This window comes from Hyposmocoma kahamanoa, unplaced genomic scaffold (genome assembly GCF_003589595.1).
Source record: "Hyposmocoma kahamanoa isolate Upper Pololo Valley unplaced genomic scaffold, ASM358959v1 91, whole genome shotgun sequence".
Taxonomy (NCBI): Eukaryota; Metazoa; Arthropoda; class Insecta; order Lepidoptera; family Cosmopterigidae; genus Hyposmocoma; species Hyposmocoma kahamanoa.
In genome coordinates, this window is record NW_020654684.1 from 2,768,623 (window position 1) to 2,795,976 (window position 27,354).

Sequence of the window (27,354 nt, forward strand, 5' to 3'; positions counted from 1 at the left end):
TAGCAACTTTCACAGTAAACTCGTGATAGAGGCACTAAATTAAGTGAAGATTGCGTTTATTCGAATCAACACAATATATCTCTAGATAATTTCTTTCATAACGTTTAAAACTTCGAAGGAAAGTAAACGACAGTTTCTGTCCTCAATGTGTATTTTATTTAATGCAAGGTCAAAATTTTCCCAAAACCTAATCGTAGAGTCTTTCACCATCGAAAGGTATAGCTTCCAACTCAGGTTGTCTTACGCCCTCTGGGGGGTATCCCCACGTGGCTCTACCACCGTTCGCGGCCTTGTACCGCGGTATTCGGTCGTCTCGCACTAATTCATACGCCACGCGAGATATGGTACCCTGGTACTCGCTTAACCCCGTGTGGTAGTTTTGTGGACGGACGTACCCGTAAACTGTAAAGACGAAATTTAATATAATATATAATAAAACCACTTATTGTATTATTGTTGTCGACTTAGAGTATATAGGACGGGAGGCGCTATAGGTGCACTCAAATGCAAAATTGAATTGTGTCACTATGGTCTCACACAAACAAAAGTCTACAACACTAGCTCATTTTTACAAATACACAGATAAAACACACATTCACGCCATATCCGTACACATAATAGGCCTATAACAATAAATCGATTCCCATGAATATAATAGAGACGGAAAGGTATCGACGTGACGGTGTCGATATGTATGACGTACTGGTTAATCTAATTCGTATCTGAAAAATGTAATTCCACCCTTGGCTAGACTGGATGTAGTGAATTTCTTTTTCCAATTTTGTGTGTAGTGTATCAGTGGTGTTGTTTTACTTGTATTTGCCAGAGAAGATTGCCCATTGACTTACCAATAAATGGATGACAATAAATACAATCTAAAGACTAATCCAAAAACTGCGAAAAAATATCAGTCAGCGTTGGAGCCAATGACAAGTATGGCCGGAGTTAACCTCTACAAACGTAGGGACATGTATAGAAATATTTAAAAAACTAAAACATTTAATTTAAACTGTAAAGCAACATTGCAGTGTTGCTTAATTTTGTTTGCTACAATTTAAAAGCCCAAAAATTATCCATATTCAACTTCTACTGGAAATAACACAATGCACCATGTTTAGCTTCTAGTGAAAACTACTTAAACACAAGAGTGATGGAGTAGTCTCAATGTCAATATTAATTAATTTTATACTATTATGTTGAATTTTATACGAATTCACTTCACGTAATAAGAGTTGTGCAGATATATAGGTACATACAAATATTGTAAATGTGAAAATAGCTGTGTCTCTCTGTTGGTAGTTAGGACGTGCCGTACAAAATGTATCGATGATTCGAATTTCTAGATTCCAACTAGAAGTAAACTCAAAGTTACATAATCTCGAATACCGATTTATAACAAAACCGTTATGCTTTCAGGGGATTTTGATTGCTTATTATACAGAATGTTAGTTTGTTTTGTAATATTCCTAAAATAACCTAAAAAGTACATTTGGGATTACAAAACTTCGAGCAAACATTACTTCGGGCAAATGTATTTTCGGACTTCTGATTGATAACTCCAAACAGTAAAACGAATACAACAATATTTTGTTAGTTATTTATTACGAATATTTAATAAAACGTCATTTCGAAAATAAGATTAACATTAAATCAACTCTATAGTTTCTTTGTTCAAAATCTAAATATTTCAATCGCTTGTGGTTCGAAAATTGAAATTGACCTAACGCGTCTCTTTCTGTCCTTTGCGCATGTCTTGTGTAGGATAAAGACAGTTAGCTATTTGGTTATTTTTATCGCTTTTGTTATTTATGTGTATTGTATGTATATACTCGTATATATACTTTTTATTTTTTTCTTACAGTACGGCATGATTTCTTATGATTTATATTAAACAATTACAATTTATTTTCATTATTTATAATTTATTACATTATTATTTAATATACAATACGACGGAGAAATTAATTTGAATAAACTTTTGAACATTACGTAATCTGTCGATAAAAATAGGAGCTGAAGGAGCGCGTCGCTTCTCTAGAAAGAAAAAAACAGAGTCCATGAAGTACTGCATTTTATGTCTATAGTTGCCTGTTAGTAAATAGGGAACTTCATAGGCGTGCTATTGTCAAATGTTCAAATGTTTTCATATATTTTTATGTAATCGATAAACTGAATCAATGTGATCATTGTGAAAGAAATGTCATAAAATAGAAAATTAGCAATTAATGTAAAAAATAGGCTTATGTTTGAAATGTAATTCCACCCTTAGCTAGACTGGATGCAGCAGAGATTTTTTTGTAAGTTTATATAGCGCAAGACGACATTCGTGGAGTACTTGACGCGATAATGGAAATGAAAAAACATCGATTTGAAAGTAGTGTTTATTGTGCGATAGCTGTTTTGTGCTTGTACCTTGACAGAGGGGATTGCCTATCGATGACGCCTCCAGTCCTATATGCTCTAAGGTTGTCGACATGGTACGCCTAAATTACCGGAAATAGGGATGCTATCATTGTATAGTTTGTCTTTTTTGAAGATGGAGTTTTAATTACAGTTCTTTGCGCAAAAATGTTGCTCGCTTGTACGCAGCTAGTGATTGCAGTCGGTAAATTTATTTATTTTTATTTTATTTTATTTGGGATAACAATAGCCATACTTAGTACAATTCTAACCTTAACATATGTTACATTTTTTGGATAGGCCAATTACAGTTATCCACTAAAATAATTACAGCAATGGACGTACAATATTAAGAGATATAATAAAAATAGGAAATATAAATTTAATGAAATTAAATAATTTTAAATGAAAATGAAAATGATAATGAGTTTAAATGTTTAAAAATACTCTACCCACTGTCGATTGAATGTCGGTAATGCTTATGAAATAAATAGCTGAACTTCTGTCATTTGAATCATCACAGGCCCGGCATCGGCAACTGCTGGGCACAGGACACAAGCACTTCGTTTAGAATTTACAATTGTCTATTAAAAATGCAAAGAGGAGACGTGTTTTAAAGTTTTTCATTTTAATTCGATATAGAGTTATCGTGGGTAAATATCGAGAGTTTGGGTGTAATTTGTGGTTGTCTAATTGTCTATGTCACAATAACGCACACACTCATAGCGCAGGGTTATGAGTGTGTGCGTTATTGTGCGAATATATGAATAGATAATCAAATATATAATATGTTCAGTGTGTGAGTTAACTCCGCCTGTTCTATGTACCTATATGAATAAAAATTTACTTTGAGAGTAGTTGTAAAACTGTCAAAATAAGAATAAGAAGTCAATAACGAAATTAGTAATGATTATAACATCGTACATGCACTATTCAGACATTTTTGGCAAAATTTTACCTTCTTTCACAATTTTATCGACAAAACTGTCGAGAACAACTAGAAGACAGTTGTTCAAAATGTCTTCAAAAAATACAGACTATAAAAAAAATGTGATTAAAAAAATCAATTACCGCAATGAAAACTGTATAAAAAATCGACATTTTCATTTCTTCATTCACTATTAAAAAGTCAGAATTCAAATAACTATTTCGAATTCTGAAACTAGGTGAAATACTTTAAAATAGATCATTTTGTTTCTGAACCATCATACGCATTTCCATCGATTAACTGTAAGGAGCCCGTGCGTATGTGTGTATACGCACGGGCTCCTTACAGTTAATCGATGGACATTAAGCTATACAGATTCGCTTTTGTAAACTATTAATTTGAAAGCCATAATATGTCATTTAAGCACAGAGTATTGACAGTGTTTTTACCCTGTAATTGTTGCTAACCATGACATTGATACAGTTTTGCTTAAAATTACCTGCATTCAAGATAGGCATAACATTGTCTCTAGAATGAAGAACGAGTAGTAAGTAAGTAAATTCTTTATTTCCTCCGCAAATTTGTAATAATTTTAACTAAATAATAGTAGTGTATATAGGAAAATTTGTAGAGGCTGGAGCCTATACTAGAATACCCTGTGTTTTAGGTCACCAGGCCTCCACCCCCCGAATTTCTGATGAATAAATCAATGTCTGTAGAAACAAATTATATAATAAAAAAGAAAAAAGAAAAAAAAAGATAACAAAATAAAAATATGTGACAGCGCGTGTAATGTGTGAGTGAGTGCGTGTGATGTATGCGTGTGTGCTTGTGATGTGTGTGCGAGTGCGTGTAATATGTGAGTGCATTAGATGAGTGCGGGCTTGTGTACGTGTGAGTGTGTACATTTTTGCGAGAGTGTGCGACTGTGTAAGTTTAGACGATGAACTTACTTTGAGTATATTTTGGCACCAGAGATAGCCCTGTGTTCAAAATAAAATGGGATCGGATTCGGCAAAACTGCCATCCACTATTCTGGTACCTACCTAATATGTAATACAAAACTAAGAAATTATAACCAATAGATTCTCAGTATCCTCATAATTCAGGTTCAATAGCCAGACAGTTACTATTTTTTTACAATTATATTTATTTAATGGATATATTTTATTCACTGATACGGACCAAGAAAATCAAAAAATCTTTTGGCAAATGATGTTGTACATATTTTACTTGTACGGATAAGATCATGTCTTCTCTTAATTTGTCAAACGGTGGGAACGTACGTCAAAAGAGAGTGTTTTTTAAGTATAGTATTAGCGATAAATAACTAGCGTACTGATAGAACCTTACATTCTTCATAGAGTTTAGACGTCGGGAATAAATAGGGCCGAAAAGTTGAGACCTTTAAAATCGTTCGCTGAACGACCTCTAGCTTTTTAGATTTGTTTTATGGGCGCCGCCCCAAATGGTAATGCAGTAAGTTAGAATGGACTGACACAAAACGTAATAAGTAATTTTTAGAATTTTTTGATCTGCTATTTGTCTAATGCTTTTGAAAATAAATACTAACTTTCTAGTACAAGCTGAAAGCAGCTTAATATGTGTTTTAAAGTTAACACGTTGAACGCCACTAAAAAAAAGTGACTTTTCATTCAGGCCATGGGGGGCACGGGTGGGCCAAACCCATTGAATCCATTCAGGCCACACGGGTCACCGGTGGGCCAAGGCAATGCTTCTCTTTAAACGCGATTTACAAGCCACGAGGTATCGTTATCATTCCAAATAGTAAGAAAGGTGGGCCGTGTGGCCCTGTAGAACACTCAGTTAGCATGGTTCTTATTTTCCACAAAAGACTTAGAATTTATTTACGTTTTTCTATATTTCGTAAGGTTTGTGTCAAATTGCATCAAATGGGACGTATGTAACGTATATAAATATTTAGTATTTTATTGGAAGTTTATATGATATATTTATATAATGGGCTACTAAATCGCCGACCGCGGCCCGCGGCGCAAGAGTACGCGGGGGGGAGGTGCACGGGGTGGGCCAAGCGGTGATCCCCGCGGCCCCCGCGGATGTAAAAACGTAATCCCTTCCGCTGAGGCCACGGGGGACACCCGTGTGCCAACATACAATTTAATTGGTTTTTGTAATAAAAACACCAGAGTTTTTAGTTTACAGTGGCAAATACTACATTTTCAATGCATTGTCATTGAAATACAACATTGTAAAAACTCATGAAAATTACGAAATCCTGGTGGCTCCAACGACATTCGTAGTGTGGCCCACATGGTGACCCGCGTGGCGTTCAAGTTGTTAAGGTTTTGGTCGAGATTTATGCCGAGGTACTTAATACTTGAAATATTTTCAAGCCTAGGACATGTGCAGTTCAAATTAGGGTCTAGTCTCCATGTGTGGGCAGTTAAGTTAAGATTATGTTGATAAGATAATGTATTACGAATAGAAAAAAGTATATATTGAGTTTTGTCAGAGTTATTTGTTAATAAATTGTGCCCAAGCCATCGCAAAACCGAGTTTAAGCCCTCCTCTGCATAGAGAAAAAGTTCTTCTGAAGTAGGAGCTTCGAATATTAGGGCTGTGTCATCTGCAAAAGAAACTATTTTACCATTTAAAGGTCATTGATAAATATTAAGAAGAGGGAGGGGCCAAGAATACTCCCTTGAGGAACGCCGTAGAGAACAGGAAGGTCATCACTAACATGATTATCAATTTTCACCAGCTGACTACGGTTTGCTAGATAACTTCGGAACAAGTCAAGCGACAATCCCCTAATTCCCAGACGTTCCAGTCTCCGAAGAAGAAGACGAATCGAGATCGTATCAAACGCCTTTGCGAGATCGACAAATACTGATAACCATTTCCGACCCTCGTCCAATTTACCAATTACAAAACCTGTAAGGTCATGGACAGCATCAGCAGTAGATTTTTTTGCCCGGAATCCAAATTGTTGTGGTGACAGTAGGTTGTTAGCTTCAAGATACTTCATTAGCCTTTTGTTCATGATCCGTTCTAAAATTTTTGATAAGGATGGCAAAATAAAAAATCCGTCTAGTCGCAGACAGACTCAACCTGCAAACATGTGTCATGAGTGGAACCAAAATAGTTTTATATTGTTTTAAAATTGGGGAGGGGATACCATCCCAGCCTTTAGCACAGTTATTTTTTAAGAACATGATTATGTTTTCAATTTCGCCCTCATCGGTATCAACGAATTTAATTATTCTATAGATGTCGTTCATCTTTAACGTGTTAGCCCCCGGTTTTTGCTCACGTTCTTCAATCGTTCAAGCGCTTAAATTACGTACGCGAAATTCTGTTGTTGATTTTTCAATCAAAAATAGACTTACGAGGAAGCATAAAAAAGGTTATTTTAATTAAAAACCAAACCACGTATTTTAAACTTAGCCACATGAGTGAAAGATAGAGAACATTACACTGAACAAATCGCTAAAATTAGCCAAAATGAACGACGTGCGGCTATTCGAAATGCCTAAGTGATATAAAATCTAACCTTGGTACTGGCGCCGCGTATTTTTACATATCACCCAGAATTCTGTGAACTCTGACTGTTCATATTTACCTCATCGTAACTCCATTCGAAAGCCTTTCTGAAGAAATATAAGGTTTTCCATTAAGGGCGACAAAATTATGACAGTTCATAACGGCCATGTTGTTGAAGCTGCTTTTGTCGTATCGTTGCCACAATAGAACACCCATTTTTGGTAATAATTTTTTATCATTATTATCACGTGTTGCTCGACGCTGTAACTTGTCATAATTGTCTTTAGTAACTGAAAAGTAAACAACAGATTTGATAAACCAGCCTCAACAACATGACCGCTGTGAACTGTCAAAATCTACTCGCCCTTAATAGAAAACCCTTTAGCAGACGAAGACAAATCGACATGAAACTCAATAACTTAAGCGATGAACTACGTCGCAAAAGTAAACACTTTATTTTTAATCAAACTATGTATGTCTAACCAGATCCCTCACATAGTCTAATAGAAAATGAGTCACTGGTTAGACAATTGAAATAATTGCGATTGGTTGCTTTTGTAGATAATAAACATCTGATGCCTTTACCTAAGACCTTTTCAACAAAAACTTGCCTTTAGTGGTATAAACAATGCCCTTTACAGAACCTGCGTTGGAGTAGATAAGACACAGGTTCACGAGCTCCTAGAGCTCACTCCACTGCTCACAGTGACCGTATACAACCAAGTCCCTTTCATGTACTTCGAAAGAGTCTGGCAACTGGTGGAATTCCTGAAGTTCTTAAAGTATTAGAAATTCAACAGCGCAAGGAAACGTAATGTTACGGTCGTGATACCGAAGTGGACAGTAGAACTGATCATAATAATGAATGACGGCTTGCGCCTTACACCTTTCTGAATAAAGTGCGTGTAGTATAACTTATTAATAGTTATCATTTTTACGCAAACGTTCAACGTGATAAAACCCGCACGTTCGAAAAGTTCAACAAAATTCTTATTCCCTCGTGCCCCCCTTTGGGGCGTATATATGCGTCCCAAATGACCTACGTAATAGTAACATCTGTCAGAGTCCATCTTAACAAAGGCCACAGTATATACGAAATAAAGACGCCCATTGACTGCGCAGGAGATTCTCAAGGGTAAAATGTAGTTTTTTTGGTTTATAGCGTTAATGGGGTTTATCTTAAAGTGATTGCTGTTGCTCGTAAACAGTTGTTAGTGAATGGTTCGTTGATAGTTAGTACAAATGATTGGCCAAACACCCGCCAACTGTTCTACAATAAGGCGAATGTAATAGAAGACCAGTAGGTTTGGTGACTAGAAGAGCTCCTTGTGAAAGAGATCGTCCAGGAAAGTACTGCCACCTTACCTATTTCTGCCTCCAAGCGTAATATCAGCATTACTGTTTATTACTTACGTCTCAGGGTGACGAGCGCAGTGGTAGTGCCCCTCAGATCTTCGCAAGAAAGCTCTGAGTTGCACTGTAACTGTTATGAACAGACGGGTAGCTTACCATCAGGCGCATGACTTGCTCGTCCCGTCAATTGATATTATAAAAAAAATACATTTTAATAATCTTTCACGAAAAGTGAGTTATTAGTTTTTCATCCATTTTGAACAAAATACACTTTATGATTTAATACACTGTTGTTTAACAGTGCGATGCCTATTATATATATAAAGCTACAAATCCTGACTCACTTAGAAAAATAGAACGCATACTTCCAGATATGGTGAAAAAATATATTTATACCGTTATACGCGGATAGGCTCCAAGGCAAATAATCAAATATGAGAAGACCTGAATGTGGAAAATGTAAACGAGTGATCAACGGCCTGCAAAAACTGTAATACATGGGGGGGGGGGGGATTTTTGTGCACTTTTATGAGATACACTCATAATCGATATTCGTAGTAATCGAGTAAACGACAATACATCAATTGTTATTATATTTTAATCGTTACAACTCATATTATAAAAACGATTCAATGAACCCCAAAAATATTATACACCGAATTCAAAAATCAACCTGGACGAAATCCATCGAATTACGTATTTACACGTAAAATGTATTAAAATCGGCAACAAATCATTCTCCTATTCTCTCCAGCCGCAGGGTCGCTCGTGATGGACCAATAATACGAACGATTGCGTAGCTTATAAAAGCTTCACTTATGATGTGTAGTGTGATTAGTAACTACCAACGAATTCCCGCGTAAGCCTGGGACACGCAGCAATCTTGGTATTGTGATAAAACTATTGCCTAGTTTATTGCGAAATGCAGATTATACCTAAGTACTGTCATCTAATTTATTATACGTGAACTAAAGTCTAATATTGATATAATAGGTTTTCAATTTTAAGAAAAATAACGCTTTGTGAAAAACAAATATACGCGATTTAAATCCGGAAAAATAGTTTCATTTCCTATATGTAACAATCGCGAAAACCTAAGAACTCGATAACTTTTGTAACTATTATGAAAAAATAGGGTGATTTGCGTTAATATTAGACATAACTGGTTGAAGACTGTACCACCTCAGTCAACCGTGACCATGGGACCTGTAAAGGGCCCGAAACGTCATTTAAAAAAAAAACAAAAAAGGTTTGTTTGAAAAAACAAATATACGCGATTTAAATCCGGAAAAATGGTTTCATTTCCTATGTGTAACAATCGCGAAAATCTAAGAACTCGATAAATATTTTATTTTATTGATGTAATAATAAGTATTTTTCGTGTCTATATGGTTGTTACGCAACCCTAATACAAGTAATACGTCGAGTAAGCACCGCCCCAATTCAGTATGGACAACGACCCATTGCACGAGGCGCCGATGCAGCATAACGTGACCGGCTGATGACATCAATCACCTCATCGTGGCTATTTTAAAATTAATAAATTCATTCTTGTACCTACCATCGGTCGAGTCTCATATTTTTATTGCATTGTAATTTTAATTATACTTTATTAAATAAAATTGATTTTTTTTGGATCTTCCGCTGCAAAACCACATAATTGGCGCAGTCGGTAGGATACCCACGGGTCGGTATTGGGTATTTAGAGTAAAATTATCGCACTTTTACACCCCTAAGCCGCCCGAGCAGGCTATCAAGTCGCGTTCCGGGTACTCGAACCTACAACGGGTTGCAGCAGAAGAGAATCCAGACATCGATTCAACCAGAAAAAGATACCAGATATTATGTTGTAAGTACCTTGAATCTTTCAAGTTCTTGCTTCCTTTATTTCCTAGTGCTCTTTCCTTTATTCTTATTTTATTCCGTATCTATAAGTTTTTTTTTTGTGTAGATATTTTTTTTTAGTAGTGTTAACGTAAATTTTCAATATTTTTCACCCGAAGGCTTCACGAAATAGTAGTTTAAGAAATAATAGGAATAGTTGGATGGACGCGAATAGACGTATATCCGTAGATAACCGTGAAACCGAAAAATTAGTGATGGCTGACGATCTAGACATTATCTTTAAATCCTTGAGACTAGTGCCCGAATTTGATGGCAATCCTCACGTTTTAACACGATTCATAAATATATGCGACCAACTGGTTATCGCGCATTTTAAAACGACTCCAGGGAATGAATTAAAAAATGTAGCCATTATTATAATAATAATAATAATAATAATAATAATAACGCACACACTCAACATAGCCCCGCACTAGGGAAACCCTGTGTCGCGGGTGCCATGGACACACATAGACAACCACAAATTACACCCAAACTCACGAGAGAAATAAATGTAGGCCATGCAAATATTTCTCCCGGCCCGGGAATCGAACCTGGGACCTCTGCGTGGCAGTCCGGCATGGTAACCGTTCGGCCACAGAGGCAGTTAAATATATTAATGGCATATTGAATAAAATCACGGGCCCTGCGTCCAGACTCATTAATTCTAGTGGGCTTCCGGAAAGTTGGAATGGTATACGAAATGCTTTAATAAATAATTTCGCTGACCATCGTGATGAAACTGCACTATATAATGATTTATCTATGCAGACCCAAGGGTCGAACAGCCCACAGGAGTTCTATGAACGGTGCCAAAATTTATACAGTACCATAATGACATATGTCAGCCTCCACGAAAGCGTAGACACTACAATTGAAGCTAAGAGCACCCTTTATAAAAAACTGACTTTACAGGCATATCTACGCGGTTTGAAGGACCCGTTAGGGTGTAGGATTAGATGCATGCGTCCCGCGACTATAGAACAGGCTTTAGAGTTTGTGCAGGAGGAACTTAACACACTTTATATGCAACAGCGTAATGAAGGACCTAGTAGAAAAGAACATCCACCTCAGACTTCTCAAAATAATTTTAATTTGCCTCTAAATAACTTCAGTCAAAAAATGCCTATCTTCAATATGCCTGGCCCGTCCAAACAGCCAATAATGAATACACCTGGCCCGTCCAAGCCGCAATTCATGCAATCTCAACTTAATCAAGCATGGCAGCCAAATTGGCAACATAATCAGCCTCCTCGTGGCCCAACTCGTACTCAGCAAATGTTCCGGGCACCTCCACCAAATTATAACCCGCAGAGCAACGTTTTTAGGATGCATAATAGATATCAACCGCAACAAACTTATACGAGTAGATTCGGAGCTCCGCGTCCAATGAGCGGCGTTAGCCATTTTGTTCCCAAGGCGTTGCCCCCAGCGGGACACGACTGGCGAAAATTTGGAAACCCGCCTCCTAGCAACTACTTCAAAACACATGAAGTAAATTTTAATGAGATTGACTGTGATTATAATCCATATTACGACTATGACTATGGCCACATTGATTACTGTCATACTGACTACAATAATTGTGAGCAGTATTCCGATTATAATAACACCTATGAACAATGGTCTGAGAATCCCGTAGCTGAAGAGGTGGTCCAGAAACCTCCTTCATCCGAGGAGGAAAATTTTCACAAAATGTCCCCGTCCGACACACTAAAATAGAGGTTAATTTCCATATACAGAGGCAGCTTGGCTATATTCAAATAAACGATCCCCCACTTAAATTCCTTATCGATACGGGAGCCAATCAATCCTTTATTAGCCCACAGGCTGTAGAAAAATATTTCAGTCATATACCACTAAACTATGAACCCTTTCAAGTCACCAATGTTCATGCTACTAGTAAAAATGACCATTCGATCACTTTGCCATGTTTTCCAGAGTTTAGAGAACCTGGAGTGATAACATTGTATGTATATGATTTTCATAAATACTTCGACGGACTGATAGGTTTTGATTTGCTCGACGCGTGGGACTCTAATATTGATTTAAAAAATAAATTTCTCGCTACTCGTAGTGCCAAGATACCAATAGAAATGTACGATTCTTATAATGCTAATATATATGAAGAGATTATCCCAGCTAATACTTCCAAATTAGTTCGCCTACCTATAAACAGCCAAGACGGAGAGGTACTCGTGAATAACCAGACCATATGCAATTGCCTAATTTCAGAGTGTTTAACTCAAGTTAAAAATAACCGAGGTTGGGTAGAAATCACTAATGCTTCTCCTAACGATGTCATATTCTCCATGGATCGCCCTGTATCCGCAGAGTTATTTAACATGGAATTTGAGTGTAACGAAATTTCATCTGAGCGTGCTAGAGAAGTTTTATCGCGTCTCCGCACAGAACACCTAAATGCCGAAGAACTAGTTAATTTGCAGAGGCTATGTGCAAATTACGCAGACGTGTTTTACCTTGAGGGTGAGCCATTGACTTTCACCAACAAGATAAAACATAAGATAAGAACTACTGATGAAATTCCGGTCCACACCAAAAGTTACCGCTATCCTTACGTCCACCGACAAGAGGTTCGAGACCAAATTGAAAAAATGCTTTCACAAAATATAATTAGACCTTCGGAATCTGCGTGGAGCTCTCCTATTTGGATAGTCCCCAAAAAGGCTGACGCTTCCGGTAAAGTTAAGTGGCGCCTTGTCGTGGACTTCAGGAAAGTAAACGAGAAAACGGTTGACGACAAGTATCCAATTCCAAATATAACGGATGTCCTGGATAAACTGGGCAAATGTCAGTATTTTACCACTCTCGATTTGGCCAGTGGATTTTACCAAGTAGAAATGGATCCTGCAGATGTACACAAAACCGCATTTAACGTAGAAAACGGGCATTATGAGTTCTTAAGGATGCCCATGGGTTTGAAGAATTCTCCATCAACCTTTCAAAGGGTGATGGACAATGTCTTGAAGGGCCTCCAGAACGAAGTCTGTCTAGTTTACCTCGACGACATCATAGTATATAGTACATCACTGCAGGAACATATAACAAATCTCGAAAAAGTGTTTAAAAGACTAAGGGAATCCAACTTTAAAATACAGATGGACAAATCTGAATTTTTAAAGTTGGAAACCGATTTCCTGGGACATGTGATTTGTAAAGACGGCGTTAAGCCGAACCCTAGTAAAATTGCAGCCATAGAAAAATATCCACTGCCCAAAACGACCACAGAGATCAAACGTTTTCTCGGTCTACTAGGATACTATCGAAAATTCATTCCGAATTTCGCTAAACTGACTAAACCACTTACTCAGTGTTTAAAAAAAGGCTCTAAAATAACCTTTGATCAAAATTATATCAGTTGTTTCGAACATTGTAAAACTCTATTAACCAATGATCCGATTCTCCAATATCCAGATCTTTCGAAAGAATTTTTACTAACAACCGATGCTTCAAATGTAGCAATCGGTGCTGTTTTATCTCAGGGAACCATAGGCTCTGATAAACCTATTGCCTATGCATCTAGGACTTTAAATTCAAGCGAGCTTAACTACAGTACTATAGAGAAGGAGCTTCTGGCTATAGTTTGGGCTACAAAGTATTTTAGACCCTACTTGTTTGGCCATAAATTCAAAATTTTAACAGACCACAAACCTTTGCAGTGGATAATGAATTTAAAGGAACCGAATTCTCGCCTTACGAGATGGCGATTGAAGTTAAGCGAGTATGACTTCACAATAGTCTATAAACAGGGCAAAGCCAATACTAATGCCGACGCTCTGTCGCGTATTGAAATTAATAATGACGAAATAAGCTCCATAATTGTGAACCCTACAGAAGACGCTCCCTCTCTCGATGATTCCAGAACCGTCACAGCCCCGGAAGCTGACGATTCTAGAACCATTACGGTACACACGGAAGAAGAGAATCCTATACTAGAGATCCCCATTACAGACGACGCCTTGAATAAATTCACTAAACAATTAATTTTAAATGTTGTAGGAGATATCAAAGGACGTCCTGTAATAACAAAACCCTTCGAAACGCACACGCGTATCTCCGTTCAATTATCGGAATCTAGCTTAGAAGAAGATGTGATTAACGCCATCAAAGAATATGTTCACCCAAAAATTAAGACAGGCCTTTTTATCAACCCACCTGAAGCTATGTACGTAATAGTCCCAATTATACAAAAAACATTTAAAAATTCGGCTATGAACCTTATGATTTCTAAACGTGAATTAGAAAATGTTAGGGAATACCTAAGGCAACAAGACATAATCAATAAATACCATGATGGTAAAACCAACCATCGCGGCATTAACGAAACCTATCTAACATTATCTCATAAGTATTATTGGCCGAAAATGCGGGAGCACATAGTAAAATTTATTAACGAATGCACGGTTTGCGGTCAAGCTAAATATGATCGCAACCCCATTAAACAACAGTACCGTATAGTTCCCCCAGCAACTAAGCCATTCGAGTTGGTTCATTTAGATTTACTAACGATTCAAAGTGAGAAATTCTTAACTATTGTAGATGCTTTTTCCAAATATGCACAGGCCTACTACCTGAGAGACGGAACAGCTCTCAGCGTAATACAAGCATTATTAAGATACTGCACTCATCATTTAATACCTACAACTTTAGTAACGGATAATGGCCCCGAATTTAGTAACCAACTCTTTGCCGAATTCACGAGGTTACATAAGATACAACATCATCGTGTCGCACCTCATGCTCCTAACGAAAACGGAATCGTTGAGAGATTCCATTCAACCATTTTAGAACATCTTCGAATCCTAAAAATTGATAAGAAATCCGAATCAGTAATAAACCTAATGCCGTACGCCCTTCTGGCTTATAATAACACCATACACAGCTTCACTAAATGTAGACCGATTGAAGTGGTAACAGGCCACTTTGATCCCCGGGATCCCCTTGATATAGATCTCTCAGCACATCTATTACAACAGTATATAACTAATCACCGAGATAAGATGTGTAAAGTATATAATTTAATTCACGAATCTGGTACCTCATGTCGTCAGGAATTAACAGACAATCGAAATAAGGGTCGTGAACATGAAGTTGAGTATTCCCCCGAGCAACAGGTTTTTGTACAGAACCCACTTGCGTCCCGTCAAAAACTTGCTCCTCGCTATACTAAGGATGTTGTTATGGCGGATCTACCTATTCATATATATACTAGGAAGAAACGTGGCCCTGTCGCTAAATCTCGACTAAAACGGATACCTAAAAGCGCCCAATTGTTGCAGGATCCTCTTGGCCCTACATCTTTTCCTGCAACCAGCTCTAACGCAGGAAATAAAACTTGAGAATCTGGATGATGGACCCGGTGTATTACCATTTAAATTAGGCCCCACTAATATTATATCCAGCTACCATTCGTTTTTGCAATATGTCAATTTCCAAGATCTACAGAGTAAAATCAATTCCTTAAATAATCAACTATTTAATATAAGTCCTGACCTTAATAATAGTACATCTTCACTGTTCGAACCCCATGTTAACTATTTGAAAAGTAAACTAAAAACTTTATCTAAACAATTATTAACCTTTGAAACTAATCGTGTTAAAAGAGGACTTATTGACGGTTTAGGGTCTGTAGTGAAAAGTATAACAGGCAACCTCGATTATACGGACGCGTTGCACTATGACAAAGTCATTAGAGATCTACAGAATAAAGAAAATTCTATTATATCCGAATTAAATAGTCACGTAAGTTTAACTAAAGAATGGTCATCTCAATATTCAAAAATTATCGATAGTATAGTCTCTAATCAAAATAAGATAGAATTGATCATGAATAAAATAAGAAATAGTGTAGCTACCAATGAATATGATTTAGTAAAGTACGCTCATTTAGCACAAGCATTTCTCATCATAGGAGATAATATAGATTTAGCGTCTCAAGAGATAACAAAATTACAAAATAATCTCGCCTCCATTCGAAGTTCAACCATGCATCATTCCATTATTAGCCCAGACTCAATTCGAGATCTAAACAGTAAAGTCAAGACGTTGTATGGCGAAGGCAGTATAATAGATTTAGAAATTAGAGAATATTATGATATAATTAAGTTAGGTTCTTATTACGTAGGAAATAGTATAGTAATAGTATATAAGTTTCCTATTATATTATCCCAAACCTATAATCTTTACAAATTATCTATTATACCCAATAAGAATCATGAGATCCTTATTCCGTTGTCCCCATTCCTCGCTATCCATCCGAAAGATTTCAAGTACATAGAGGCAGAATGCCCGAAGACGAGTAAAGGGTATCTATGTGAGGAGATGCGCAACCTGCGGAGCCAGACGACCCCAGACTGTATTCATCAGCTGATTACTACTCAACAAAGAAGTCCTGCATGTAGCCCAGTCACCATTTTACTAGAAAATCCAGCCTTCGAGGAGCTCGACGACAAGCACTACACAGTCAACTTTCCGAAACCAACCAAGGTGCATTTATCCTGTGGACAAGATCTACATCAGATACTTCAGGGTAGTTACCTCATCATGATCCCACACAGATGCTACGTCGAAACACCAGAGTTCCTAATCTCCAATACTAAAGATCGTATAAAAGGACAAGCCATGAAGATTATGGACTTACCGGAGAAATCTAGCATCACGTCACCTATAACACCACCCTTCAAGCTAAATTCTATAAATTTAGATAATCTACATGCAACCAATTCTAAGATTGCACTGCAGCCTCCGCTGAAGCCGCTTGCCGCCACCGACTACAGCCTGTATCATACAACTATTCCAATGTATGCATTACTATTCGGTGCATGCGCACTGACCGGCGTCATGTTGTATCGAAAGTACACGAACAAGACTAATACCAAAGAAGATGATTCACAAGAGGTTCGCCCCCAACATCCAGGAGTCTATGCTATTCCAAGTTTAACAAGATCGGAGACGACACAACTTCCAGCTCAATTTACGACAAAGATCTTCAATAGTCGCTGCACTGGGGGTGGAGGTGTTACGCAACCCTAATACAAGTAATACGTCGAGTAAGCACCGCCCCAATTCAGTATGGACAACGACCCATTGCACGAGGCGCCGATGCAGCATAACGTGACCGGCTGAAGACATCAATCACCTCATCGTGGCTATTTTAAAATTAATAAATTCATTCTTGTACCTACCATCGGTCGAGTCTCATATTTTTATTGCATTGTAATTTTAATTATACTTTATTAAATAAAATTGATTTTTTTTGGATCTTCCGCTGCAAAACCACATAATTTGGTTATATGTATATTTTGTATTATGACCGTTTTTCCTGTTTATTTATTTTTCGTTGATTTTTTTTATTGCTGTCAATGGCTCACTCGCCCCGGGCGTGCTGGAAATCAGCGCCACGACACGGATTTAAAAGAAACCGGTTGTGGCTAAAGCTGGGCAAGTCCCGTTTGTACCAGCCGCGACACGCGTGATGGCAAATTACTGCTTACCCTGTAAATTGTTTTAATATGCTTTTAAATTTTTTTATTTTTGTCCTTTTTCTTTCTTTCTTAAATCTTGTTAACTTATTTGACACGACATTTACGCGGATGTGACATAACCACTAATTTACCGAAGTGGAAACTCATACACTTTCGCGGGAGTGAAATCAATGGCACACAATAATGCAAGGTAACTATTTTAATTATCACAACAAAATTATAGGGCAGACCGGAGACAAAAGTGACACTTTTTACGCACGCTTCGATTATAGAACTGCTTTAACATATCCTTAAAACGTTTCCCGTGTAAGGTAAGGTCTAAAAACATTTGTTCCTGATTATTCGATATTATGCTTTGAAAATGTAGAGATTTTAAAGGTTTTGTGAGATTACATAACACAGATATATAAGTATGACATGTTAACAATTGACGACGACAGCTCTATAAGGTGCTACAGGCTAATAGCAAATCAGAACCTCACACTGGGTGGCCCTTATTCTGGTGGCAACAAATTTCTAAACTTGGTTTGTTATTGCCTCCGGGACTAGTGATGTTTTATAAACACTATCGAATCGGCAAAGTTCCTGGAATACTATTAATTCTGTGTTTATTCAAAACAGGCATCTCGCAACTCCCTTCTTTTGAGCATTTCGACCTTGTGACCAAAATTCGACGATTCGAAGGGCACTATAACCTGCGCGCGCGAGCAAGAAACTCTAGGGGTTGCTCCGTGTAAATATACATTTGAACACATTTATTATTTACAATATTTATTTCAAACACCTTAGATCGAGACTACTTGCTGAAGCTAAACGGGTCACTACCTCGGATCTTTGTCACCGAAGTAAACAGAAGCTGTATAATAAACAATCTTAAGTACAAAGTTTTTGTTTCACCATAGTTTTAAACCTCGTAAATGGCCAATTTCATCAATTACGTATGAACATGTTAAAATGATTGCTTTTATGGGGAACGATACCATCGCTCTTTTGAGTGAAAAGTTTCCTGACCGTGTGATTTCTCGAAGCAGTGATCACAATTGGCCACCGAGATTAACACCTTAGGAATTTTTCTTTGGTGCTACGTGATAGATAACTCAAAAGTAAATATGACAGTGAAACACTCAATAAAAACATTAAAAACACCCGAAAACTCTGGGAAAGCATAGGTACGATTACGCACACTCGCCGCACAAACATTAAATCTCTTGATCTTACCAAAATAAGGGAGACACCGACCGATTCTCTTGACTATTGTAACGATTACTTTGTCTCCATAGGTAAGATTCTGGCCGATAACATCCTGCAAAAAATGAATGAGACTGAGGAATCTTTAGCGGCGAAGGTGACTCATGTGGATGGACCAGTGGAATCCTTTTTTCTTTACCCAACGAATGCTGAAGAAATCGAGGCTCGTATTCGACTACTTAAGTCAGATTGCGCACCAGGCATAGATGGTCTGCTCAATCGACTACTGAAAATCATTGGAAAGAGCATTTCTGTGCCACTGGTCCACATATTTAATCTGAGCTTCTCAAGTGGCGTGTTTCCAGACAACTGGAAGACGGCTGCTGTGTCCCCTATACATAAGAGTGGATCCAAAGATGAACCCAAAAACTACAGGCCTATTTCTCTTTTGGGCACATTGTCTAAACTACTTGAAGGTTTGGTAAACGAGCGACTGGTCACGTTTTTTGAAAAACATGATCTTATGTCAAAGTCACAGTTCGGCTTCAGAAGACACAGATCAACGGAGGACGCTGCCTTGCACCTTGTGGAGACTATCGTTGGTCATCTCGATGTCGGCCGGCCTTGTGCAGGGATCTTCCTTGATATAGCAAAGGCCTTCGACACGGTGTCCATCACAATCCTGCTGAGAAAGCGTGAGATGATGGGAGTGAGAGGGGTGGCTGGGAACTGGTTTCGAAGTTACTTGACGGGAAGGAAACAGGGTATTAAAATCGACTGTCTTGCCAGTAGCATAAAACCAGTGTACTTTGGTGTCCCCCAAGGAAGCATATTGGGGCCATCATTATTTCAAGTCTACATCAACGATTTGTTATCTATCTCTTTACCCAATTCCTCAGTCGTATGCTACGCTGATGATACGGCCGTGATCTTCTCCGACAAAACATGGCCTGAGTGTATTCGAAAAGTTGAACAAGGCATGTCACATATTTCAAACTGGTTAAATCACAACTTACTAACCTTAAATGTTTCGAAAACTAAACTCTTGTGTTTCCATAAAACGAAAGCCTCAGCCTCTAGGGACGGGGTGACTCCGACTATTAGAGTTCATACTTGGGAACATCATACGAGTTCCAGCGCATTGGGAGCGCGGCGGGCCGACTGTAATTGCGAACAGATTCTTCGATCAGCCACCGTACGCTATTTGGGCGTGACCGTGAATGAGAGGTTGACCTTTGCAACTCACATTGAAGTAACGTGTGCCAGGGTGCGCAAACTGATACATACCATGAAGCTTCTCAGAGAAGCTGCAGATTTGCGCCTGCTAACAGAAATTTACCTCGCACTGTGTCAATCCATCTTAAGCTATTGCATGTTGGTGTGGGGAGGGTCTGCATCCTGCTGTATGATCAACCTGGAGAGAGTCCAAAGAAGTGTGCTAAAGGTGATGTTGCACAAGCCCTATCGTTACCCCACAGTCTCGTTATTTGAAGACGTGAAGGTCCTAAGTGTGCGGAAACTGTATATTCTAAAAGCTGCCCTTAATATGCACGCGAAAGTTCTTACCTCTCCGGAATATCCTTCTTTACTTAGGAATCGCGTATTTAAAGTAAAAATGCGACCGGTAGCAACAATATTTGCCCAACGCTTTGGGACCTTTGCATTTCCTTTCATTTACAACAGAATTGCAAAAATATGCGACACTAAAGAGAGGTCTATTTACAAAGCGAAGAGGATTATTGGGTCACATATGCAGTCTTGGAACTATGAACATACAGAAAGCTTCCTAAGAGTCGTTAGGTGAGTGGGTTGGTTGTGGTTTTAGTTGTTGCCATTCATTGTTTTGACAGGAGTTGTCAAATTGGAGTGACTGCCTGTTGGGGTGGCTACTGGTGTGAGTTTCCAATTGTGAAAAAATTACATTTTCATTCCCGTGAAGCACCTTAGTAGTTGGTAATTATTATTATTAAATATAAATACTTATTTTTGTAATAATATGTTGATCACAATTATTTTAAATTCATGCTATTTTACTTAATACAATCTATAATAATTCCTATTCTTATGTTAGATTTAATAGATATACAAGTTCTTATTATTTGTATAATATTATCGTAGGTAACGAGTAAATTGAAGCCGTAAAAAGGTCGCCACAGGACAGGCTTAGCCTAGTGTGGGACCACCTGTAATGACTCACAATGTTTTCAGGCATGATATCGCGTTAACAATGCATGTTTTTGTTAATGTCTAACACACACTTAATGTTCATTTAGCATAAGCATCATGTTCTTGTCTTAAAAATGAAAATATGTAAAGTATTTTGTTTTTCTGTGTGTTTGTGATGTCAATAAACATATTTTTATTCTTATTCTTATTCTAGATAAGGTCTATGCCAATGGCCTACAATCGGTTCATGACCTCAAAGCTGGAATTCGTGCAAATTGGTTATGGAAAATTTCATGTAAAGAATATGGTCCTGTAAGCGCAATCGTGGCGGCCATTTCAGTAATATTGTTTTCCATTATTAATGGCATACCCTCCTCTTTACAAATAAATAAACATCCGATGATTTCGCTTAAAAATACTCTTTTTTTTACATATCAAAATGAAACCTCTTATTGGAAGACCCTTTAGTAATATACACACATCAAAAAAAGTTTGCGATCACTTCGAAAAACTGAAATCTTTTTTGTTACTGTAGATTATATTATGTTTTTTTCTTCTTTTTAGATTCTTTATTTAAAAATAAATTAGAACATAAAACAATGACCCCGTTCAATTGTTTTTTCATATAAAAAGGCTTTCAGTCCTAGCTTATGGCTCTTTCAGAAATCTGATTTAGTCAATTATAAGCGATTCAAGATATTTTTCGCGGAAAGTTGTGATTGAAAAAATGCCAAGAGGATTATCAGAGGTTTTACGAGCTAGAATAGTAACTTTGAGGGAAGAAGGATACACCACGAGAGTAATAGCACGCAGACTTGCTATATCCCAATCCTGTGTCGTGGCTACGTTGCAGAGGTATCACGGAATGGGGAATTTAGCTGACCGACCCCGCAGCGGTCGCCCAACTGTTTTGACAGCTGCCCAAAAGCGCTATATTAGATTGCTGGCAGCCCGTGATCCAACAATCAACGCCACTAAAATAAAAGCAGAAGTCAGGGCCGCCTCTGGGCTTGAAGTTAGCACGCACACCGTTCGCAATTGCTTGCACCAGGCTGGATTACGAGCACGGAGGTCTTGGCGAGCTCCGCTCAATTCCCGGCAACGTCAACAACGAAGATTGCAGTGGGCTAGACTTCGGCAAAATGAAGAAGGTGAGGACGAAAACATTTGGCAAAACTGTCTCTTCGTTGACGAATCCCGAATCAGCACTCATCCAGATAACCGACGTGTCCGTGTCTGGAGAAGACCAGGCGACCGTGAAAGATAAAGAACTGCCACTGGAACAGTTCAGCAAGGCGGAAAATCGGTGTCCTTTTGGGGTGGCATTATGGTTGGAGCTAGAACGCCTTTGATCCCGTATCGGGGCTTCATGACAGCAGACATGTACAAAGCAGTTGCTATTGATGATATCGTCAGACCATTCCGAGTAAACCATGGGCACCAATTTGTACTGGTCGATGATAATGCGCCCGCACATCGAGCTCAACGAGTCAATGCTGCTCTTCAAGAATACGATATCACACGATTAGACTGGCCTGCCGGCTCGCCCGACTTAAACCCAATAGAGCACGCGTGGGATGCTCTTAAACGAGCAGTATGGAACCGTGAGCCACGTCCCCAGACTGTTCCAGAGCTCAGGGAAGCCGCTATTGAAGAATGGGATAGGTTACCCCAGGAAATGCTGGATAATTTGATCCTCAGCATGCCCAGGAGGATCTTCGCATGTATTCGAGCCAGGGGAGGAGTTATTTTATATTGAATTCACACTTTTTAATAATAAATTGTTGTTTAAGTTTAATTAAACAGTCTTTTTCTTTCTATGAAATTTCTATCACTATTACATTATGATTAATGGCTCAATTTTTTTAAATAAATAATAAAAAATAGTTTTATATTTTAATTTCAAACAGGGTATTCCTATTTAAAGAAAGCATACAACATAGATTTTTTCTTGATAAAGTTAAATTTAAAGAATTATAAGAGCTTATGCTATTGATCGCAAACTTTTTTTGATGTGTGTAGTTCTGCGAGGTTTTCAGTATTTTATAAATAACCCAGTATACTAACAACCTTTTTAAGAACATTCTCGTTTCCCTACGAGAACGTCCTTCGTGGTTTTTCACTTCCAAAATTTACAACAAGGCCGCCTTAAAAAAGCTGACCTATATTTTATATCAGAACAGCACCTACTCAAATGTTAGTTTATTGTGTGTATAATACAAATAATTTCCCAATGTTTTGACTAATTTGATTAGTTTCAAACAAGTCCGCGGTTATAGGTTTTAACATAAACAATTAGTAATGAACTCACCTTGTATTATAACTCCGATGGTAAGCACAACATATAAACATTTCTTGAGTAATATTATTTTATTTATCTTATCCTGTCACCTACTTTAAAAGTGACGATTTTAGAATTCAATTTTCATAAGAAACATTGAATAAAATCAAAACAAGCAGTTTGGGACAAAAGTAGCCGTGAGCATATTTTATAACAGTTTTATTTAACATACGTGTACCGAAATGCTTAATTGATGTTAGATACGTTCACTACGTTTATATCTTCTAATGCAGGCGACTATACCTATGCTGTTATCTACTTAATTACGAGTCCAACTCTATGGAACTTGTGTGATATACAAAATATTCATCCACAAATAACTACAGAGCAACCAAACACGCTCCTACGACTGAATACCAATAATATTACCTAATTATCAATCTAAAATGTCTTCATAACAATGTTGTTTGTAACCCTTTAGAAGCTTCACGTATTTCTTTTGATCGCTATAACTTTCTAAAGTCGCCATTAAATCACAAAACGCCACTAGGTTTTAATAGCATAAGGCATAGAAAGCATATAAGATACCCAATCTAAACCTACCATCTGTTATCTTTTTTTGTTATCTTTTTGAACTTCAACAACCTCGGCTGCTCGGCGATAAATACCGTGGACGGTAGGTTAGATTCCGAGTTCAATTTCAGTTTAGGATATTAACTTTGGGTGGTGCCTTGGAGTAATTACACTGCTGTGGTACTCAGCGTAGGGAAGTCTCTAGTTTACGACCATTAAAACAAAGCTACAAAAAACAAATGTTCTGATCTTAACTAACTCCTGAAGGTCGTCCTCAACGGTTCCAGGGTAGGTTCACTTAAATCTTTCTCGAACAACTCTTTAGCCATCTTCATGACGACAGTATCCTTCAAGGCTAGCTTTTTCGGCAGGGCTGCAATTCGCTCCTGCTCCAGTTTGTCCTTATCTATGTCGCCGGTGGCGTTGTCACTCTTTACGTCCACTCGGCATGGTTTCTTCACGCGTGGTTTGAATGGGCGTGTCTTGAATTCTACATGCAAACGAATCACAGTAAGGTAGAAAGCTAACACGAATGATCAGCAACAGATTTCACTTAATTAATTCAAATCCAAATATAGCTTTATTTCAAAGGTAAGCAAATTACCGTCGTGTTTTGGGAATCTTGTGGCGTGACCGGGTTACAAATGTAGAAGTCAATAAAATGAAGAAAAAAGTGGAGATTATGAACACCATTAAGTGCAGGAAGATGTCATACAGTCACGTCATGAGCAACAATAAGTACTTACAAATTACACCAGCTTATCATCCAGCAGTGGCGGATTTGCCCTAAGGCCCAGTAGGCCCAGAACAGGGCGGCCAGATTTTTTAGTCACACAGCCACCGAAACAATGAATTTATTGCAAACCAAATTTCCCGATCGCATAATTTCACGAAATTCCGCCGTTACGTGGACAGCTCAATCATGTGATTTAACACCGCTCGATAATTTTTTATGGGGTTATGTTAACGACAGAGTCTATGCGGTGTCAATCGAATCGATTGCAACCTTAAAACTCAATATTCGTAAAGTGATTAACGTAGTTTTGTCAAAAAGTGATTAAAAACTTTGATGGAAGAATCGACGTCTGTAAGTGTGGTCGTGGTGGACATTTATCAAATATCATTTTTCATTCATAATTGCCAAACCTTACTTTTTTAATACAATAAAAATTTTAATTATTGTCATCTAATTATTAATACAAAGATCGAACACTCAGAAAAAATTCCTTCGATCCGGTCGGATTCGAACCGACGTCTTCTTGCATACCGTGCCAGACGCTATACCAACTAAGCCACGGAACGAACCAACGGACCTCACGAATTTTTCTGTGTGCTTGCGTCGTGTCTTTGTACTTGGTCTTTCAACGACATTTTAGTCGTAGCGCCATCTATGAGAAATCTTTGACAGATTTATCACCCAGTTAGTACCTTTACAGCTACCAGTCCTGGCGAGAGATGTCGCTATTCACTGTATTCATTAAATTTTTATTGAATTGATATTCAATTATTTTTTTGTGAAATTACTCCACTAGTTTGTTATAATTATTAATACAAAGATCGAACACTCAGAAAAAACACTGAGAAAAAATTGTCATTTGAATTTCTTGTTTTATTTTGATTTACAAAACAAAGCTCTTGTTGAAAACTCCTTTATAATCACTACATCACTACATATTATCACTACCGCGTCTGTCTGTCTCTCTGATCGCGATAAACTCAAAAGCTACTGAAAGGATGGTAGTACTGACTACAAGGCCTGTCGCCCAGGGCCGCCTAGACTGCAAATCCGCCACCTCATCTAATGCAAAACCGCTGGAAAACAAAGTGTTGGTAGAAGGCGGTACTCCCGGTTGAAAATTTTAAGGGAGTGGTTCGGCTGCAGTACCACCTCACTCGTTATAGCGGCAACATCTAAAGTCAGGAGTGCCATGACGTTACCCAATCTCCGATAGGAGAGGACCCTCAAGAAGAAGAAATAAATTACACTTGAAATCGTCATATTGATTAAAAGATAGTACATATCTTTCGTAGTGGCTCTTGCTTTCTTGAGATGTAGTGCTACCGTCGCATATTGCGCACACAGAGGGTCACAAACGAAACCGTGCTACAGCGCATCCATATGTCCCGGAAAATGATGCCATCTATCAAAAGGCGCAAAATAGAATATCTTGGTCATGTGATCAGGAACGACAGGTACACGCTGCTGCAACTAATAATGATGGGCAAAGTGCAGGAAAAGCGACATGCTGAGCGAAGGAAGAAATCGTGATCCGAGAGTGGACCGGCATTGCCTCCGTCGGACAGTTGTTCCGGTAGGCTGCTGATAGTGACAAAAACAGCGAGCTGCCGGCCAACCTTCAGAATTGAAGAGGCACTTTAAGAAGAACCCTTTCGTAAAGCATGTCCCCTAACAGGAATGCGTAAGAAACTCCAGATGTTGCTGAAGAAAGTGCAAGTTTTCAGCGTGAAGTGACACTTATTTTACTGATGACATCTCGTGTATGATCCAAACATAGAAATGGAATTGTGCGAATTCTACCTACAGTTTGTGCTCAACCGTGAGGAATATTTCCGTACTAACCTTGATCGAGATGCGCGCAATATTCGTTGAAGTATGTGGACTGTCCGCGGAGGCTGCGCATCGTCTTTTTTATAAACGCTTTGATCTCCTCTTCCGACATTTCCTTCTGCGTGAGCACAGTAATAGGATCTTTGTTTACATTTAAAGTAACGTGTTCTACAGTGTACCTAATTGTCCAAGCCAAGTCTAGTTCATGTAAGAATCCGGACCAACTTTAGGCAATGGACATGATTTAGTGAATTTTGTTTTTGTATGAACATAAAAAAGATAATAGGTTTTTAAATAAATTAGAGTAACTGCTTACTTTAGCATGAGGAGAGTTTTAATAAGATCGCCTTCAGAAGTACTCTAAGCGAATGTTAGATGACGATACTAAGCTATTATTTTATTACTGGCGCACAATCGTTTAGTTGAAAGTTGTAACCATTTAAAGTAAATGAGATGAGTTTCTTAACGTTACTAAATTCAACTTTTACCAGACCAATGTTACGTAACGTAATTAAATGATTACAAAATGACCCACTTACATTTTCTGATCCTTTTTTTGGATCCAACCAAATTCCTTCCATCTTCGCCCATCTTTCCTCAGGTAGGCATCTGCGTAATTGAATAACAAGTGTAAATAATTACGTAAATTATTGTTTTCATAAAATAACGTACTATACAACTTATGAAAATTTTAAAAACTTACGGCCCTCGTTTGTTAATAGGATGTTGTTTGTACTCGTCGAAATATTCAGTTAAGAAAGACATTTTTACACTCTGCTTAATTTGAAACCAATAATGAATAATATAATCACAACATAGTCACAACAAATTTTATCTTCAAAATGACAGTAACATTGAAAAGTATCTTACGCAGAGCAAGTATAGTGTACCATCTATGCACAGAGCGAAGTTTTTTTTAAATTATTTTACTGCAAAAAGATTTTGTTCTATCGACGGAATCGCTTGATTCGAAAAGATCAAA

At 37.9% G+C, this 27,354-nt stretch overlaps 1 protein-coding gene across 2 annotated transcripts; it reads right to left on the reverse strand.

The window, feature by feature from the left end:
• Positions 1-109: 109 nt before the first annotated feature.
• LOC113236317 lies at positions 110-27,137 on the reverse strand. 2 transcript variants are annotated; one of them, XM_026472330.1, is made up of 5 exons: positions 27,076-27,137; positions 26,912-26,981; positions 26,385-26,490; positions 24,063-24,293; positions 110-402 (listed from the first exon to the last, which is right to left on the reverse strand). In XM_026472330.1, the coding sequence occupies exons 1-5, from the start codon at positions 27,135-27,137 to the stop codon at positions 188-190; spliced, it is 684 nt and encodes a 227-aa protein (XP_026328115.1). In that variant the 3' UTR covers positions 110-187. The 2 variants fall into 2 exon arrangements, with proteins under 2 accessions (XP_026328115.1, XP_026328116.1); XM_026472331.1 differs by having other exon boundaries at positions 192-402; positions 24,059-24,293.
• Between the last annotated feature and the right edge of the window lie 217 nt (positions 27,138-27,354).